At 39.4% G+C, this 20,462-nt stretch overlaps 1 protein-coding gene across 3 annotated transcripts in view; it reads left to right on the top strand.

Moving 5' to 3' along the window:
• The window catches only part of NFIA (nuclear factor I A), a 406,515-nt gene that overhangs the window by 332,698 nt on the left and 53,355 nt on the right, over positions 1 to 20,462 (top strand). For all 3 annotated transcript variants that reach the window (XM_004368998.2, XM_023730604.1, XM_023730612.1), the window contains 2 exons: positions 12,089 to 12,267; positions 14,583 to 14,748. In XM_004368998.2, coding sequence (XP_004369055.1) covers positions 12,089 to 12,267; positions 14,583 to 14,748 — 345 coding nt within the window. The remainder of the gene's footprint in view (positions 1 to 12,088; positions 12,268 to 14,582; positions 14,749 to 20,462) is intronic.

Consider the following 20,462-nt stretch of genomic DNA (forward strand, 5'->3'; position numbering starts at 1 on the left):
TCCCCCAACAGTTCCTTTTTCTTGGGTACAAAACACATGTAAGCACCGTCAGAGTTGCCAGGCTTTATTACAATGATAAGGGGCCTGCAAAAAAACCCTGTTCCCGTCGAGTCGATTCCGACTCATAGCGACCCTGTTGTAGGACAGAGTAGAACTGCCCCTTAGGGTTTCCAAGGAGAGGCTAGTGGATTCAAACTCCCGACCTTTTGGTTAGCAGCTGAGCTCTTAACCACTGCACTACCAGGGCTCCAATAAAGGCCCATGAGTAAAGACCTCTGAAAAATAATTCAGATGGAATCAGCAGAGTACAGTTAAAAGAACATAGTCTTTGGAGTCAACCAGAAGAGAATTCAAATCATGGCCAACCACTTTGGATCTGTGTAAGCTTCCACAAGTTACTTATCCTCTACCAGCCTTTGTCTTCCCATCTGTGATATACTTTAAAGAGTTAATAGGAGGAGAAAATGAAGTGGCACACTTAAAGGACTTGGTACGTAGTAAGTATCCAAAAAGTGTTAATGATCTCTCAGGCTCCCCCTTAGCCCTATGTCATTATTTGCTTTCTTTGTATCTGGTTCTCTTGAAATGATTCTCGCTTCCTTGGTTCCTCACTCCTCATCCCTAGTTCTCTTTTCTACCTGCTTCGTGGGTGGAGAAAGAGCATGTGCTTCTCCTCTCAGCTAGGAGACATGTGCCTGGAAGAGGAGGTATGGTCTCAGGGAAGTGAGCGAGCATGGTCACTCCATCCCATCCTATTGTTATGGTTGGAAGAACAGGGGAACCTCCCCGTGGAGCAAGTGGCCCTTCTCCCATGACTGGTTGCCCCTTAGCCATGGACATGGTGGAGACTTCACTTGGACATGCCTTCATTTGGGCATGGCTCTTTTTAAAGGGATAAGTACCTTTTTTGTTTATAGGAGTATGTAGAGCCAGGACTAGACTGGCAAATTATTGGTCTAAAATAGAAGGTCTGGACTTATTTAACATGAATATCTTATAATAAAAAAATGCACGGCCATCGAGTCAATTCCAACACTTAGCGACCCTATAGGACAGAGTAGAACTGCCCCATAGGGTTTGCAAAGCTTTCCCGTGGGGCAGCTGGTGGGTTTGAACTGCCAGTATTTCGGTTAGCAGCTGAGTACTTTAACCACTCTACCACCAGGGCTCCTTAAATAACTCATAAGCCTTATATATTTTCTTAACTTTCACTCTTACATTTGCCGTCCTAAAATATCTGGATTCTTCTAGAAGATGGAAATCTGCATTTCTTTAAGCTATCAGCATATCTTTATATTAAATTTAATTCAGTAAATAGTTATTGATCACTTATTATCTACCAAGCACTAGACTCTAATGAACAAGCCAGACATGGTTCCTGCCCTAGCAGAAAAGACAGGCATAAAACAAGTAAATAATACCTAAATAATAAATAAACAAAACAAATAATTACTGCTATGATAAGTTTAACGAAAGGAGGATCAAAGACAACTGAGGGATAATATAGAAGAGATATTTAAAATATCTATGAGGATTTGAGTTTATTTGTATCAGTTTACATGGGTCCCTCCCTGGGTGGTACAGATGGTTAATGCGCTAGACTGTTCACCTAAAGGTTGGAGGTTTGAGTCCACCCAGGGTGCCTTGAAAGAAAGGCCTGATGATCTACTGAAAAGTCAGCCACTGAAAACGCTATGGAGCACAGTTCTACTCTGACACACGTGGGGTTGCCATGCGTTGGAATTGACTCTATGGCAACTAGTTTTCTTCTGTTGATGTACAATATAAATGTAGAAAATCTTGGCATCCCTGAGGGTTATCTCTAAAAGTCTTCCTGTATCCCTAAATTCCTGAATATCGTGAGAGTTGTTGAATTGTTGCAGACCCAATAATGAATTGGAGCTATGTTAATAAGGACCCTTTCAAGTGAAAGAAACCCAACCAAATTGTTTATCTTCCCCCTCAAAAAGAAAATAATGTATTGGTTCATATAACTGAAAAATCTAGAGGTATATGACTTCAGACAGAGCTAGAGCCAGGTGATTAGAAAATATCTTTAGAAGTCTGTACCTCTGTCTCTCAGCTCTGTGGTCTTCTGTGTGAGCTTCATTTTTAGGCCAACTCTCCTCCAATTGTGGCACAGATGGTGTCAGCAGCTCCGGGCTTAATTCCTTATCAATTTAGCAATCCCAAAAGAAAACAGACAGCTTTTTGACAATAGATCTAGCAAAGGTCCTACTCCTGGATGCTTATGGCTCTGACTGGCCTGGTTTAGGTCATTTGCTCACTTTCAGACCAATCCTTATGTCTAGAAAGATAATAGAGTTTCTCATTGGTTTGGCCTGAGTCACATACCCACCCTGGAGCCAGGGGTAGGTAGGTTTAACTCCACCCTAACCACTAGACTGAGGCTGAGGGAAGGGTAATTCCCCAAAGAAAACATTAGAACTCTGTTTCCAGAAGAAGGGGTGAAGGACTGCTGGGTAGGCAAAAATAATAGCTATCCGCTACAGGTGATAACAACAAAGCTGTCGTGAGCGCTAGTCAGTGGGCTCTGCTTACTCAAGAGCCGAGGGATTTGTCCCTGCATTTAGGGCTTACAGAGCACAAGTAAGATTCAGGCCTTAGAAAACTGGCCATTAGTCCATGCCATGGACCTCCAGGGTCACTTGAAAATAGTTCAGCCAATTACCAATTACCTAGTGTTGATAAGTGCGTTGCATATACCTTAATTTATTCTAAAAACAATTCTAAGAATAATGAATAACCCAAAGTCTAGTGTACTCTCTGGCACATAGTAGATTCTCAACACATATTTGTTGAATGAATGAACCCACTATGTATTAGGCACTTGCAGACATTAATTCTAATCCTCAGAAAAATCTTTTAAATTGGTGCTATTTTCCCCAATTTCCAGCCAAGGAAATGCAGACTCAGAAGTGCTGAATAACTGTGCTGAAAGTAACATAGGAAGTGAATGTCATCATTTGATTTCAAACCCAGGACAGTGGGGTTCTAAAACCCATTCAAGACATGAGTTCCATTTGCAGTGGAGAAAACTAAGGAGTATAGAGGCCAGATACAGAGTTAGTTGATGCCCCAGTAGGGTGAAAACTTGGGCCTCTGACTTCAGACACTGGACTGATTCTTCTCCTGCTTCCTCCTCTTGTATGAAGTCTACCAACAGTGGATATAAATTATCAAATCCAATTGGGTGAATTCAGGAGGATACTTTGCAAGTAACTAGTACTGTAGTAATCATGTCACTCAGAAATAGGGGCTTACACAGTGTAAACCTGACAGTTTGGTAGGGGAAATGCCACAGATCAACCCATGCCTTTATGTTTGTTGTAGAGTTTTGTTTAGTTGCTTGTTTTCTTGTCTTTTTTTTTTTTTTTTTAATGTGGGGAAACACTTGCAAACAATAGCACTTATTTATTGTTCAAGAGGAGATAGCACCTCCATGGATCTTACTTTTGAAATTTATTTCCTCATGACTGCTTTTTAAAATCCCAGTGTATTTCCAACAGGTTGTTAGAGGATTCCCTGCCTATTTTTGTTAACTTCTGTAATCATCCAATCTAGGATGGTTGTTTTTTTTCTCACATAATTGTTTTGATTTATGTTTTTATTCATTCTTTATCTCTTGGCTCATGGTATTGCTTGCCTATTACATAGAAGCTCAAGTTCCCTTCAAGGAACTGGATTCTTGAGAACTTTGCTTATTAAACAGTCATTCTTCATAGTTCCAGTAATCACAGCTGTTACATGGTAGTTGATTGCATTTCACGTCAGCCATCATGGCAGCTTAGCCAATTAGTGTGCAAACATGGTCCATTTGGACCCAAGAGGTCCTGTTGGGATCCAAAGGCTGGGGCTATATCTTACAGAGGTTAAACTAGCATGTTTGGGGTTTTTATAACTTTAATATCACAGAATCATTTTTAAAAATAATTTTTAAAGGCACATGTAATGCTCCCTTGTTTCAGATTTTTTAGATTTCATTTATATTACTATGAATCAGTTTTACCGTACTGTACTGAGTAAATGTAATCTCAAGAGACTGAATTCCATACACCCACGGGAATTTAAAGCTTGGTGTGAGCTTCAGTGATTGTTCAGTTCAAACTCCTCATTTTCCAGATGAGAGAACTGGGGGAGAGAGAAGTTGCCCACATTTATAAGCCATATAGCGGTAAAAACTAAACTAAAACTCAGGTTCCTTTATCTAATGAGGAAATTTTCCTATAAAATACCTTAGATCTTCTAGAAACATTTTTAGCTGTCAACATATATTAGATCTCTGATAAGCAACTCCCAATAACAAACATTTGGGCCTTTCAAGAGAAATAATGAATATCTTCATTATGTCCCTGTTTTGGGAGACCAAAGGGAGGCCGTGCTCAGAATCTGGTTAGGTCAGAAGTATTCCTGGATAGCAAGAGTCTACATAGTGAAAGAAGAGGTCAGTATGGACACTCAAAATGGACTGTCAAGGATTGCAGGTCTAAGTGAAAAATAGAGTCTAGAGGGAGACAGCCCACGGTCCAAAGTTTCTAGGTTAAGAGCCTGAGATTTAAGAGAGGTACAGATTCAAAATACATTTGGTCAACATAGAACCTTTACAGGCCATTGTATTTGTTGTATCAGTGACTATTGGATCAAGGTTGTTGCTATTGCTGTTTCTGCTTTGACTTTGCATTTTGTTGTTTGTGGAATTATTTTCAAGACCCTCATGTTATATCCATACAGATAGGCTGTTCTCCTTTATTGATATTTATATACTTATTTGTCAAGACACGGAGAGATGACAGTTTCTTCTTACTCCATCACCCCTTTCCCTCAGCATATTCTAGCAGTCAGAACAAATCTTAGCACACAGGAGCAAATTCCAGTATTACTCATTTCTCATCCCCAACCCTACCTTTCCAAAATAGTACTTAAAAGAAGCTATTTATTGATCACTTAACCATCTGGTCAGGAACTATGCCATGTGACTTACATACATTCTTATTTAATGCTCACAAAAATGTATGAGGTACTAGTACCCCATGATGCAGATGACAGAACAGTTGTAGAGGAACTCAGAAACTTGAAGCATAACGAGTAAGGGGTAGAGCTGGAATTTAAACCCACGTCCATCTGACTTAAAGCCCATGGTCTTTATGGTCACACCACCTTTCTGACTCATGTGTTTAACTTGGAATGATACCCAAACATGGAGGTGGTCAACTAACACAGACCAAGGCATAAAAGTGTTAAATGGTGAAAAGGGACAAAGAGCTATGGTGGAGAGTTAGTAGAGGTATAGAAATATAAGCAGGTTGCTTTGGAAATGCTCCAGAAAAACGAGGCTTCGTCAGAAAGACTAATAGAGACAAGGGCATGATTTGGTAGAGAAAGGGTGGGAGGAGCAGTAATTTTCAGGTGCTCGACTGACGGAACATGGCAGGTATTTGGAGAGAGAACAAGAATTCTGTGAATCTAAACCAGGCACCGGCAGACTACAGTCCAAAGGCCAAATGCAACCTATTACCTGTTTTTGAAAATAAAGTTTTATTGAAATACAGCCAGACTCAATTGTTCATGTATCGTCTATGGCTGCTGCTTTTGCCCTACAGCAGCAGAGTTGAGTAATTGCAGCAGAGACCATATAGCCTGCAAAGCCTAAATTATTTACTATCTGGCCTTTACAGAAAAGGTTGGTTGACACCTGATTTAGACTATAAGCCAGGGCCTTCAAGCAGGAGAAGTCTTTAAGTAGCTAAAATTGATCAAGATAAAAATTAGGAAAGACTTTGGCTTCTCTCTTGTTCTCTCTCCTTTTTTTTTTTTTTTTTTTTGGCGGGAGGGTCTGTTTTTCTAAAATTCATTCGAATTTGATCTCTACCCAGATGTTGTTGCTGTTAGGTGCCATCCAGGCAGTTCTGACTCATAGCGACCCTGTGTACAACAGAGTGAAACACTGCCCGGTCCTGCACCATCCTCACAATCCTTGCTATGTTTGAGCCCATTGTTGTAGCCACTGTATCAGTCCATCTCCTTGAGGGTCTTCCTCTTTTTCACTGACCTTCTGCTTTAACAAGCATGATGTCTTTCTCCAGAAACTGGTCCCTCCTGGTAACATGTCCAAAGTATGTGAGACAAAGTCTCACCATCCTCATTTCTAAGGAGCATGCTGACCGTACTTCCTCCAAGACAGATTTGTTGGTTCTTCTGACAGTCCATGGTATATTCAGTGTTCTTTGCCAACACCATAATTCAAAGACATCAGTTCTTCTTTGGTCTTCCTTATTCATTGTCCAGTTCTCATATGCATATGAAGTGATTGAAAATACCATGGCTTGGATCAAAGTGGACTTATAATTCAAATGGAGTAGAAATATATGAACTGTCTTAGAAGCCTAATGTAGCAAAAAGTTGCTGTATCCAGTAGTGATAATATAAAAATACTGGTGTTTTGCAAGCCATCATGCGATGTCATATATTTCTCTCAATTGACATATCTGGGTCCCTGCACGTGCATCTCAGTTATGTTAAAGTACTATACCATATATTTTAAAAACCTTAGCTTGTTTTAAGTCCAAAGGTGTGTTATTTAGAAAAGGCTGCATCTCCTAAAGATTTGAAAACCATTGCCAATTCCACTTTCCTGTGTCTTGTTAAAATAAATACAATAACTCCAAACTTCTAGGTTTTCATAAATGGCAGATCTAATTCTTTCATGTTTTGTAAATGTATAGGTATGGGCCATTAAAATACGTTTCTCAGGTTTAGGTAGGCTATGATGGTGTTATATGGTGTGGTGCTGAATTTCTCAAGAAGCAAAGTAATAGTAATAGTAGTTGACAACCGGAACGATTCAACTTCCATTTGCCCTTATGGAAGGTTTTGTTTTTTTTTTTAACTAAAAATTTTTCCCTTCCATTTTCTTCTCTTTTTAGTGCTTTATCTTGTTAAAAAGCTTTATATCTAAATATGAGTACTCAGGAGTCTTAATGCTACTTTTACTCTATGGGAACAGTTGTTTTTGTCTCAAGAACATCTTACTGTTGAAGACAGATGAGTAGCTTTTTCTTATAACAGTGCTAACAGAGAGAGACAGTTTGGAAATCTCACTTGTTGCCACTGGCTCAGTATCGATGAACAGTAAGGCTATGAAGTTTTACAAATGCCTAGGCTTACTCGTGAGAGAGGAAGCCTGTAGGTAACGCTGTTCTAAGAGCGCACTGCACCTGAAGGAGGATTAGATTTTATTGTCTGTGTTGCTGTCTTGACAGCTTTTCTTTGGAGCCTCCCATAGAAGAGAGAGTAGGACTTAACGGCTGGTGCCAGAAAGCACAAGCTAATGTGAAAAGAATCCAAGTCTCTGTCTAATCTGTGGGAATCCACAATGGTTCATGGACAAGGAATAAAGTAGTTAAGGCAATGTCAGGGTTATACAGATGAACATATTTCTACCCATGAAATTTTGGTTTGAGGAAAAATGTGGGAGAGTTATTAGAATTCTTAGAGGTTGAGCTTGGGAAAAACTGCTAGAAATTGTAAGGAGAGATTGCTTTCTTTTCTTTTTCTTTCCTAAGACTTATAAAAAACATAAAACGCCAGGTTCCAAGTCTGTGTGGCCACACCTCCCTGGCATCATCTTCTTTTACACACCTTACCCTGGGTGTTGTAACTAGTTCTTGTTGTTGTTATGTGCTGTGGTCAATGCCAACTCACGGTGACACCATGAGACAGAGTAGAACTTCCCTGTAGGGTTTTCTTGGCTTTAAACTTTATGGCAGCAGATCACCAGGTCTTTCTCCCACTGAGGGGCTGGGTGGGTTTGAACCCCCAACCTTTTGGTTAGCAGCCAAATGCGTAACCATTGTGCCACCAGGGCTCCTTGTCTAACTAGTTCTAGTTCTAACTCCTGTTGTTAGCACCCTGCTAAAATATGTATCTCCAAGGCCTCCTCCCTATAGTGGATTCTCAGATCTAGAATCACTGTTGGATCATATAAGTCTGTCAGCATACCTAATAATACAGTAATGATTGTCACCTCTGCAGTCTTCATCAATCTACTTTAAAGGAGGATGCATTTTTAAGTTAAAAATATATATATTCAATTGTGTTGGATTTTTAACTTTTTTCCTTCAAACTAAAACCAAGAGAGTATTTTAAAGATGGGGGGGGCGGGGGGGAGGTGCAAATAAGTCAACCAACCTGCCTGACCTGCCTTTTTTTTTTTTAAGGACCCAGTGACATGATCTATTTGTAATAAATGACTGAGCATTATACCGTTTGGGAAATTCTGGTTCTCTGTTTCTTTAATTGTGACTACTTTCTTCAGAATGTGTAGGCAGTGCCATTCTAGCCAAAAAAACCCGATCAAATTCCTTTCCTTCCCATCTTATTTGTATTCTTTGTGAAAAGCCCGAGCAGTTGTTTTAAACGAGTCTGGCCACTTGTTAAAGTTTAAACCAGTAGTGCGGTCCATCTAGAGTGGAGAGTTTTTGACACTCTCTGCTGCTCCTGGCCTAGGGTACTAAGAGTGCTAGACCCCAGAAGCAGCCAATTTTGTAGTGCCTTTTAATATACAAAATTGTATTAACATCAACATGGATACAGATGGATGCACTGCAATAAACTATAACCACTTGAGAAAAGCCTTTATTGACTCTCAAGTAAGTAATGCACATTTTAAAGGATCTAAATATGCATTTACATAATGTGCTATAATTTTTTATTGTGTCAACTACTCACACACACACATCCATAAGAGATGTTCTTCTCCGTCAAAAATTTGGACTTATACCATTCTTTGTGCATTCTGTTAGCATCACGCCAGATTCATAATGGCCGTTTCTCTTCTATAGAGCCTAATCTGATGATCTCAAAGTACATTTAATGAATTTTACTGATTTATACCCAATGACACTTTCTAAAACAATTTGAGACAACTTAGGCAAAAACCTGGCAATACTAAAAACATCTAACCCAAGACAAAGGAGAGAAGAATTTAGACATGGCTGAAATCTTAACTCTGACCTTCCAGAGCAAAGGAAGAAAGAAACCTGATGGATCTTGTAGACCAGTAGAAGAGGAATAGCACGTTATCCAGAGAAATAGTATATATTTAATAATATTTAACAGATCTTTGTGAGGTCTGTAGCACAGCTAGTTTCTGTTTAATTTTAAAGCACAGCATCTTGAATGACTTGTGTCTAGTTCCACAGTGAACTGATGACTGAACCAAAAAGTTCTAGGCATTAGAAAGTAGGGGCTGTGAAAGATGACCCTTCAAAACGCAGACACAGCAAATGTCTAAGTTTAAACTACAGGCTAAATGATTTCCTGGTATTAATTAAGAATTAATTGATCTTCACAAATCAGTCATTGTAGAATTAATTCAGTATAGTGGCCATGTGGTTCTTTGGTTTGTGTTAAATTGTATGCCACAAGGAAAAGGCAAATAAATTGTTTTAGTAAACTGTGATAAAGAAACAAAGATCTAAATTTATGTTGTTGATGATTTTCTTTTACATAGTGAATCCCCCAAAAAAGAAAAAAGAAGGCAGGAATGTTTAATATCAACGAAGAGGGTGATTCATTGGTCCTGTTGAAATATTTCCTCTATCGTTTTTCTTTAGCGTTAGTTTCTTTTATCTGTCCAGTTTTTACTCAAGTGATGTGTTCCTCCCTTGGACAACATGGAGCCCTGGTGGTGCAGTAAAGAGGTCAGTCTGCGAACCAAAAGGTTGGCAGTTTGAATCCACCAGTCGTTCCCTGCAAACCCTATGGGGCAGTTCTACTCTGTCCTGTAGAGTTGATATGAGTCAGAATTGACTTGAGGGCAACAGGTTTGGTGGTTTGGTTTGGCAACATACTCTGTTGGTCACCAGCATTTCATAATCTAAGGGTTACTCATCGCTTTTCATTGAGCACCTGAGGCAATGCCACTTCATCATCAAGGTCTGCTTCCTTGGGGCTCCTGATGGTGGAGTTGCCACGATAGTGTTCGACATGCTGGAAAAGTTGAGTGTATCATTTTGTTTTGCTCAGTACATTCCCAACCTAGTTTCAGAAATACCACATTCTAGCTCTAACTAGAAAATATTCTGTCAAATGCAGGGTACGGGGTCAAAGTTTCTTCCTGCCAGTGAGGAGCACCATACCATATTAGATGAAGAAATTCTTTTTCTTTTTTAAGCCAACAACACAATTCCCAGAGTAAGAGATGACCAGAGCCATTTAAGTTTTTAGCTTTTTGGAGACAATAATGGATTCCAAAATCACTGTTCCTTGTATGAAATCTTAAGTTCTTCCAGCTTTCCTACAAGCGCCCTGGTTCTTTGCCAGATAGAGAAACAGAAGTTGTAATTCTGTATTTATTTGTATGGTTATTTTATTAATTTCTATAACACTCATTTATTTAGTCATTTGTCATTAATTCAACAATTAGTTACTTAGTATTTGACACTGTTCTGGGGATATGACAGTGAACAATTAAGTGGTAGAAAAAGCCATTTACCTATTGAGATAGGGAAGACTGAGAGAAGAGCAGGTTTGAAAGAGAAAGGTGACAATTCTGGTTTGGATAAATTAAGTTCGAGATGCCTCAGTTAATTGTATGATTGAGGGCAAAACTTTGTGTGTTTTTTTTTTTTTTTTGGACCCAGTGTTGTGTCCGGAGCCCATAGTAGGAGCTCATGAGTATTTATTGGATAGATTAAAGGTTGAATGAATGGATGGATTTCAGAGGTTGTAAAACATAGGTTAAACTATTGCTTTTACTCCAAACCCCCCATTTCTACACTTTAACAATTACAGATACTTCTCTGAGCCACACCATCCTAGCCATTTCAATTATTAGTTTAAAAAAAAAAAGACCAATCCTATGGAGATTTCAGTAGGGAACAAAGAAACCATGGCCAGTGATCAGCGGGAATGTATTCTTTTTTACAGTCCTTACCCATAAAGCAGAGCCTGTCTTGCTCAAGTTTCTCTTTAGCATTAAGAATCACTCTTGGTATCTTATTCTCCCAAAATTTGGGCATCCCTGTGTGTTTTCTTTCTAGGGGCTCCTTTAGTATAAGGAATTAAACTGCAAAAAATAAGGAAAGAGGAATACTCTTATCTGCTTTTATTTGGGGGACATTTCTCTGGCCCTTAGTGAGAAGTCAGAGCTGCTATCTGGGTATTACTTGGTTTAAGTATCTCCAACTCTCGCTATATGCTTATCTTATCCTGCAGCCAGTTTTATCAATCACCCTTCCAATTCAAGGGCAAAAACCCTCTCAGAAAAATTATTAAGTACCTCACGTAAGTTTTTTAATCTAATGTAATCTTCCTCTTGTACAAATGAAATTTAGCATGATTCAAATGTAAGGGAGTGACAGTTGTCTGAGCCTTCTATCAGTTTTTATGGGCCGAGGGCCAGCATTTTAGCAGGGGTCACTGCCTGCTCAGCCTGTGAGTTCCCCCACTCTAACATTTATGTGTTTCCGAGTTTGGCTTTGAAATGGTAAAAGAGGTGACATAAACCTTCCATGTAAAGTGAGGCCCCCAAATTGCACAGGTTCATTAAGTGATCATTTACTACATACTTCAAAAAAATTTCATCCTGAATTAGTCCCTGGAAATTTCCTTGAAAGGGGTATAAGAGCTTTAACAATGAATTATTGTCTATGGATAGCTCAGCATGAAAAAGGATCCGTATGTGCAAACTAGAATTTGTCATATGTAATGTCAGTTAAATCAGGTCTAATCTACCAAATACATTTTTTATTGCTTGCTTCATTAAAAAGGCTCTTAAGGTAATGAATAATCTTCAGCTTCACCAAGGATTATTAATGCCTTTATAACTCACGTCCACTGAAAATAGAAAGACAGCTTGAAACTCTACCCTCATCTAACCTCCGTGTTTGTCTTAGCACCTTAAGGAAGAAAATCTATCAGAGCTATCCAGTGTTAAACTCAGTCACATGAGCAATACTCTGAACTGAGTCAGGAGAAGAAATAAAGAAGGGAGTTGAATCAGGCTTAGAAGCTATGGCAAAGCAAGTCTTTGTCTTCATAACTCTGATGTTTTCTTCTCCTACAGCCAGTCCACATGCAACACCATCGACTCTTCATTTTCCGACATCACCCATTATCCAGCAGCCTGGGCCTTACTTCTCACACCCAGCCATCCGCTATCACCCTCAGGAGACGCTGAAAGAGTTTGTCCAACTTGTCTGCCCTGATGCTGGTCAGCAGGCTGGACAGGTGGGGTTCCTCAATGTAAGGAAACCTCTTTTTTTCCATTTCTTTAGAAACATTAAGCGAATGTAGAAATAACAAGGAGAGACCTTATGACCATGTGACATTGTGCTCTAATGTTGTGCTGACTGACTGCAGGCAAATGTCATATTTATTCTAGATTGTGGGAAAGTTAACTTGCTCTAAGCGTGATTGGCCAGGGTTTGAAAACAGTGTTTGTGCTAAGTTTGCAACTGTCAAGTTTATGAATATAAATCATCGCAAGGGTGGACTATATAACCTTCAAAGGTCTGTAGGCTGATAATTCCACCTCATGCATTCTAACCCCGGGGCTCATGCAGTTAACAAAGTAGAAAGACCAAATGATTTAAAATAATAATTTGGGTTGGTAGAGAGAGGTAGGGGGACTAGGGAGACAGATGTTTCAGATCAACTGAGTTGATATTTTTTAAAAAATACAGTCTTCTAACACTTTAGATCAAGTTGACCAGTACTTGAACTCAAGATGCTAGAAGTACAGTTTATTATGATTTGTTATTTCTGCAAGTAGTTATCTTTTCCACTTATCTTTGTATAAAGTTAAAACAGTATTCGATAGCTTCAAATGAATGTGTTCATTTTTTTCTCATGTAAACCACGTAATCACAATTTGAAATAACTTTCCAAATGTAAAAGGGATTTGAAATTTTATTTCAAATGTAGAACTCAATGTTGACAATGGATAGCTGGGTCCCAAGATGATGACGACTACTACTATTGATAATCATCATCATCATGACTGGCATAAAGCCAAATTTGGTTTTTCTTTTCTCCTAATTACTGCTAATGAAGCCACAGATTAGCCATAATTATTATTGCCTTATTTAGAATATTATGTCACACTGTTCTACCACTGGGTTTCTTCCCTTGCAGAAATACCTGATTCTGCATATCTGAGCCAGAACAGGCAGCTTGGACTAATGTCTGGTGATAAGTTAGCAGATACATTTCTGTCTAGACAACAAATCAATATGGTGCCTTTCTTCTTTTTGCTTGTGTATTCATTTGCTTGGCTCATTCTAAAGCGCTCACTTACGGACTTTTAGCCCACTCAGAAATAACACACCGGCAAGCTTGCTGGCAAGAAAGCACAGCATTCTCATTGTCAGACGAGATAGTCTTTGAGGAACAATCTAAATATATAAGTGAATGTTGATGGGGGAGTGAGACTGTCTCGGTAGAATTATGAAACTTAAACATAAAAGCCTGGGACAACAGGATCTCCTTCAACTGCATTTTGATTTGGGATTACAGCCTACTATCGTCGGTCAAATAGTGTTGCTGAAGTCTGGAAATACAGTTAGAAAGGCCACTTGGGAAACAATGGGGAAAAAAAAAACTCAGGTGATCACCAGCTTCAAGCATCTGATTTATAATTTCTTCCTTTTTTTTATTTTTTAATAGTTCTGACATCATCCTACATAATTGCCAAATGCCCAGTTTTGCATTTTGATCAAATTTTATAGGGCTTCATTTAAGGCAGGTCTCTTCATGGGACTATTTTGAAAAACTTAAAAAGGAAATGGATTTTATTGCTATCTTCAGAGGGAAACTTTCTTTGTTAAAGAGCTGTCATTTGGTTGTTCTAACATCAGGCAGCCAAATAAATATGACTCTTATGGCATATGCTTATATAATTTAAATCAAAATTAGAAGTGATATTTTCTCCCTTGCAGAATTCTAACATCAGCTGAATTCTAATGTTTCTGTGCCTGATGTTATACAATATGTGAAAGAAAATTTTTTTATGTTCACTTAACACATTTATTAAATGTTATATAATATCGACTTTGAAGGGTGAAAATAAAATATTATTTTTCTATCTCAAATGCAGGTTTAGGAAACTTAATTATATCTATGTTAATAGACATTGTAGCGTGTTGCCACAGTCTATAAAATGCTTACATATTAAATAAATATTAAATAATCGTGAGATGATGATAAGGGTAACAGTTAATGCAGACTTGAAACAGTCTAAGCAAAATTAGTTTACCCTGATGGCAAATCCAGAGTGACCACTCGGAACCAGGTGCAAAAAAGGACAGTATAATAGTTCAAGAGATACGTTTAGGAAGCACTGAGCGTGTGAGCTTAAGAGTGAATTTTGTGGAATGCCTTAAGAACAGAACCCAATAATTCTTCTTCTGTATAGCCTTATGGAAACATTTAACCAGTTAGAATCTTTAATAATTTACATAAAGGCACCTAATGAACCATTTGTTATCAGAAGCTGCTAACGGTTGATGTCTGTTTTTTCTTTTTCTCGTGTGTGTTTGTTTTTTTTCCCATCCTCACAGCCCAATGGGAGCAGCCAAGGCAAGGTGCACAACCCATTCCTTCCCACCCCAATGTTGCCACCGCCACCGCCACCACCGATGGCCAGGCCTGTGCCTCTGCCGGTGCCAGACACAAAGCCTCCAACCACGTCAGCAGAAGGAGGTGCAGCCTCCCCGACCTCACCAAGTAAGTATGACTGAGACGAGGCGCCGGTCACTTATAAAGCTCTACTCACTTGAGTCTGCACCTTAGCTTTGTCTGGTACCATATAGGCTCTAGCTGAAGGCACAGCTCCCCAGTGACAGTTGTAGCAGAACTGACACCAGAATCAAAGTGAACACCACTCTTGGGTACGATCAACTACACTAGATGTTAAATGACTGGTGTTTGGGTGGATAAGATGGAAACTACATGCCCATGACTGGAATCAAGCTGTGAACTATCAAATATGACATATTGTTTGAGTGATTAAGAATACCGTCTTCATGATCATCAAACAAAATCTGTTGCATGGATTCTTGTTAGCAGAAAGTTACTCATACTTCTGTAGAGTCCTGCCTTCCAGGAACTTAAAGTCCAAGAGGAATGCACTTAATGAGATATGCAGGTTCTACAACTCATACATCAAATAGGAAAAAATGTTTAGATCGAAATACCAATTCAAAGGTATGTACGTTGAACACTTGCCAGGAGTAAGAGTTGGGCAGAAGATCAGAGCAGGTAGCTATGGCAGTTGTGTGGCTAGGCTGGACAAGGTGGGGAGATAGAGGGTAGAATTGAATGGAAAGAGAAAACAATTCTTGGCTCTTTTCTGAGTAGTCTGGGAACACTTGATCAGAGAAGACAGAACTTCAAAACATTTTTAGATAGTTGGAGTGATTACTTGGTGAACTTGAGAGAAAACAATTCTCCAGGTACTTCCTGATATTTTAGAGATGGCAAAGAGATAGAAGAAATAGCTTGAACACACAACCATTGCTTTTATTAGTGCCTGGAACAGTGACAAAAAGAGTGATGACTAGAGGCAGAGTTCCTAGGTGATGGATGGACTGCCTACCCTTGATAGATGGTATGATGAAAACCTTCCCTAAAGCTCTAGAGAGGGATCAAGGTGTAAGAAAGGCAAACAGCTATGGCAGGGACCCTAAGAAGAGGCTTCAAGGCAGTCTTCAAAGGAAGTGAGACTGGAGGCAAGGAATCTACTGAGGAAAAGATGAGAGTAGACCAGAAAAGAAGTGTTAAGATGGAGAATTTGAGCAGCAATTGTAGGAGTTGAAGAGTGTGTGTGTGTGGTGGGGCAGGGAACTTTATAGACATAACATTGGGCTGAGACAGACATTTAGATAAGTATAGTGAGAGAAGGTTCTGGACCTCTAAGATTCTTTACTTCGAGTGTTGGACAGAAAGGGCCAATGAGGAAAGATGAGTCACTCTATTTCCACTATGTTCATGAGCTCTCACTCTGGGAACGCTAAATCCAAAATGTCCAGAGTACCTCATGGACACATATCTGAGGGTGAGCTTTGGGTTACCTAGTATTTTTGCATTTTGATAATACATGCAAATATGAGTGACATTGTGTATAGATTCCATATTGATAGGAAAAGATTGAGAGTCCAGGAGCAGTTACAGGAGGACCTGATTCTCTTGGTAAGAAGTGGTTCAACACTTGCCAACAAAGGAGAAAACCCTTGAGTATCCAGCGACATAGGAAACAAGCTAGACTTGGTCGGTGGATCTTGGGAGCTCTGAGAAGCAGATACTCGTAAAAGTGTCCTGCTTACTGTGTTTTTTATGTAATATCTTTGAATAAGAGAAATAACTGGTTCCAAGCTCTACTTAAGTCTCTTCACTGGGGATATTGGCTTACAGACTGGCAGATACATGCTAATTGTGCCCTGCACATGCCTCTGCATCCCACTTTTCTGTTCCTGTTCTTTCTATACAGACATTGCCATAGTTAAAAGCCTTGTAGTAATACGCAGTCTGTTTTATGTAAACATATTCTCATTTCCACTGTCTGTGTCTCCCACATTCTTAATGAATTTTCCAGTAATGAGGAAGGAACTCTACTGAGGCACTGTGGACGATTGGGAAAAGCATGTGTGGCTATTGAAGTCTAAATCCCCACCTTTTAGGTTTCTAGCTGTGTTTCTCTTCGTATCACAGTTTCCTCATCTGTAAAAGGCAAGTGATAATGCCCACCTAGCAGGTTGTAGGAACTCAGCTGTGATAAGCACCCTACCAAATACATTGGAGCATTTTATTATCTACCAAAATTCATACCTAGTGGAAGTCCCCAGGCGTGAGTAATGATGAAATGTGTCTGTGGGGCATGCAGAAGTTACTCAACCCCTAAAGGAGAATGAAGAACACCAAAGTCACAAGGAAAATATTAGCCCAAGAGACAGAATGGGCCACATAAACCAGAGACTTCATCAGCCTGAGACCAGAAGAACTAGATGGTGCCTGGTTGCCACCCATGACTACCCTGACAGGGAACACAACAGAGAGTCCCTGATGGAGCATGAGAAAAGTGGGGTGCAAAACTGAAATTCTAGTAAAAAGATCAGACTTAATGGTCTGACTGAGACTGGAGGATCCCCAGAAGGCATGGCCCCCAGACTCTCTGTCAACCCAGAACTAAAACCATTCCTGAGGCCAGCTGTTCAGACAAAGATTAGATTGGACTGTAGGACATAAAATGATACTTGTGAAGAGTGTCCTTCTTAGCTCAAGTAGATACATGAGACTAAACAGGCAGCTTCTGTCCGGGGGTGAGATGAGAAGGCAGAGAGGGTCCGGAGCTGGTTGAATGGACACGGGAAATCAAGGGTGGAAAGGAGGAATGTGCTGTCACAGTATAGGGAGAGCAATTAGGGTCACATAACAAAGTATATATAAATTTTTGTATGAGAGACTAACTTGAATTGTAAACTTTCACTTAAAGTACAACAATTAAAAAAAAGAAAAGATGAAAGAAAAAGGACCATGCAGAAGCATTACTTTCCAGTCCTCAGTTCTTGAAACTCAGTTGAGACATAAATACCTCAGTTGAGGGTCATGGTTTCATGGGACATCCCAGTCAATTGGCCTAACCATGTGCTTCTGCTGTAACTTCCTGGTTCATTGTATAGTGCCTGGGGTCTTTAAAAAGCATGCAAGCAGCCATCCAAGGCACAGTTGATCTCTGTTCGCCTAGAGCAACAGAGGAAGAAGGAGAGTCAGAATAGGAGAAAGAAATGGAATATGAGGTTAACTGCTTCATGAACAACTGCCTCCTTTGCCATAGGACGGAAGAACTGGATGGTGCCCAGCTACCATTACTGAACATTTTGATTAAAGATTCTATAGAAGAATCCTGATCAAAAGAGGAGAAATGCAGAACAGAATTTCAAATTCTCATGGAATCCAGGCTTTCTGGAGCCATGGAGACCGGATGAACCCTTGAAACTATTGCCCTGAGATAATCTTTAAACCTTAAACCAAAAATATCCCCTGAAGTCTTCTTAAAACCAAACAACGGTTTAGCTTAACTAGTAAAGAATGCCTGCCTTGAGCATTATGCACTTTTAAGATCTGTCTATACAGGATCAAATTGACAAGCTCAACTCAAAAGATGACATAGGAAACTTAGGGGGCAGTGAATTAATGTTAGTGGGGGAAGAACAACTCAGAAAAGGAGGGTCAGAATGGTTGCACAACTTGAAGAATGTAGTCAGTGTCACTGAATTGTACATGTAGAAACTGTTGAATTGGTGTATGTTTTGCTGTGTATATTCTTAACAAGAACAAAATAAAATAAATTATTTTTTTAAAAAAAGAAGTTACTCAACCCCCAAATCAAGTTGGTGTCTTTGAGTCCATAGTCTGGGCTCTAATTCATACATTTAAGCAAATGCCTTGTATAAGAAGATACCTATCCTTTCTCGTGCGCCCAGCCTCATTTTGTCAGCATTATGGGGTATTCTTTTGGTTGATACAACTTACATGGTTGCATGTTGATTAGAATAGTGTTTCTCAAGGTTTGGAGAAGGAGGAGAATATCAAGAGAGAGGCCCAACATTTGATACTGGTAATTTAATACTTACTTTTTGAATTGTAGAATTCTAGGAAGGTAGACAAAACAAATTGTTCTACTAGTGGCATGGAAAATTTTTATCATTATACATTTTAGCCCTGGTTGGTGGACTTTTCTGTGATGTGCTGAATTTCACAGAAATATGTTATTTCACAGCCATGTATCACCTTACCATTATCTACTTTATAAATAAGACATTGATAGGGTGGGAGTACTGTGATGTTTGGCATGGAAGAGGTCTTTCAGAAATCTTAAAGCCCACTAGACCTTGTTGCGAGGGTATTTAAGAGCCTCTCCCAGAAAAAAAAAAAAATCAATTTCCATGCCCTGATCTGTGAAACAACTGATAAATAAAATGCAAGAGAAAATCAAATGGGAGACTACAGTATCACCTTTACTAATAGAGAATGTGGCTGTATCCATAGGCAAGTGAATCCCCAAATTACACAGATGCATCTACCAATTACTGGTAGTAAAGGGACCACCACAGGCTTTCCTGGCAAGGCCTGCCCACCTATGTAAAACCAAAGGTGTGGAGGCATGGTTGGCTGTGGGCTTCTCGCCAGCATCTGTCTCCCTAAGAGAAAGAGACGAGGAAGGGAAGGGACTAGTCATATCCCGTTTTTCCTTCCAAACTCTTCAGTCTAAGAGGAGTAAGTGAAAGTGGAGAGAGGCCACGAGTGTATGGTAGGGAACAAATATCAGGAGAGAAGTAGCCTCCCATAATTCAAAGGTGTCAGTTCTTCTTCGGTCTTCCTTATTCGTTGTACAGCTTTCACTTGGGATACAGGATGTTAAATTGTAATCCAGCTCTAAAGAAATGTGCGATTTCTTGAGGGAGACACCTGGTACACAGGCACTTTATAGGGAGCAACAGTGGGACAAAAACATACACAGGTGCTCCAGGAGGACATGCCCAGGCTTGGGACTTCAGGTAAAGATCTTCTGAAGGAGGTGACTTTTAAGCTCTTTATAACATTCTAGTGTTTTAAGTCAGAGAGAGAAGGGAGAACTTTTCTTGAGAAACAAGCTGGGGGGCCTAAAATTGGATTACCCCTGGATAAAAACTTAGGGCAAAACTATAGTTTAATAAATCATGAGCTTTCTTACAAATTAAAGCCACAGGATGGTAGGATCCTGTTTATCTTTGTCAGTTTATTAGAGCTCAGCTTTAAGAAGGCGAAACATCATGACAGGGTATTAAGCACAGATGTTCAGCATCCCAACAGTATGTCCAAAGTTGGGGCTTTTTAAAATACACCAGTTGTGTAACCTACGGCAGATTTTTCTACTTAGCGGGTTTAGATGACTTGCGAAAAAACAAGATTTTAAAAATAAAATTAGGAAATCATGCCAAGCGTCTCCTATATGACCAACATTTCTGAACCTCAGCCCCCTCATCTGTTAATGAAAACAACACTAACTGCTCTACTCACTCTCATAGACATTGTCAGGATGAACTGGGATGTCAGATGTGCTGCGCTGTAGACAGTTGAAAGTCCAAAGCATCATTTTTAATATCCTCTTATAATGAAGTACAAATGGGATGCCAGGCTAAAGCAACTTACGTATTTTTAAACTAATCAGTTGCCTCTGGCACCAATACTAAACTTTGCAGCTGTGACCTGAAAAAAAAAGGGGAAGACAAATCTGGGGGAAAAAAAATTGCCTATGAAATAATTACATTTCAGAAAACCCCAAAGAATCCACAAGAAAACTACTGGAACTAACAGAAGATTTCAGCAAAGTTTCAGGATACAAGATAAACATACAAAAATCAATTGGATTCCTTTATACCAACAAAGAGAACGTCGAAGAG

Source organism: Trichechus manatus, unplaced genomic scaffold (genome assembly GCF_000243295.1).
Source record: "Trichechus manatus latirostris isolate Lorelei unplaced genomic scaffold, TriManLat1.0 scaffold00003, whole genome shotgun sequence".
NCBI classification, from domain to species: Eukaryota; Metazoa; Chordata; class Mammalia; order Sirenia; family Trichechidae; genus Trichechus; species Trichechus manatus.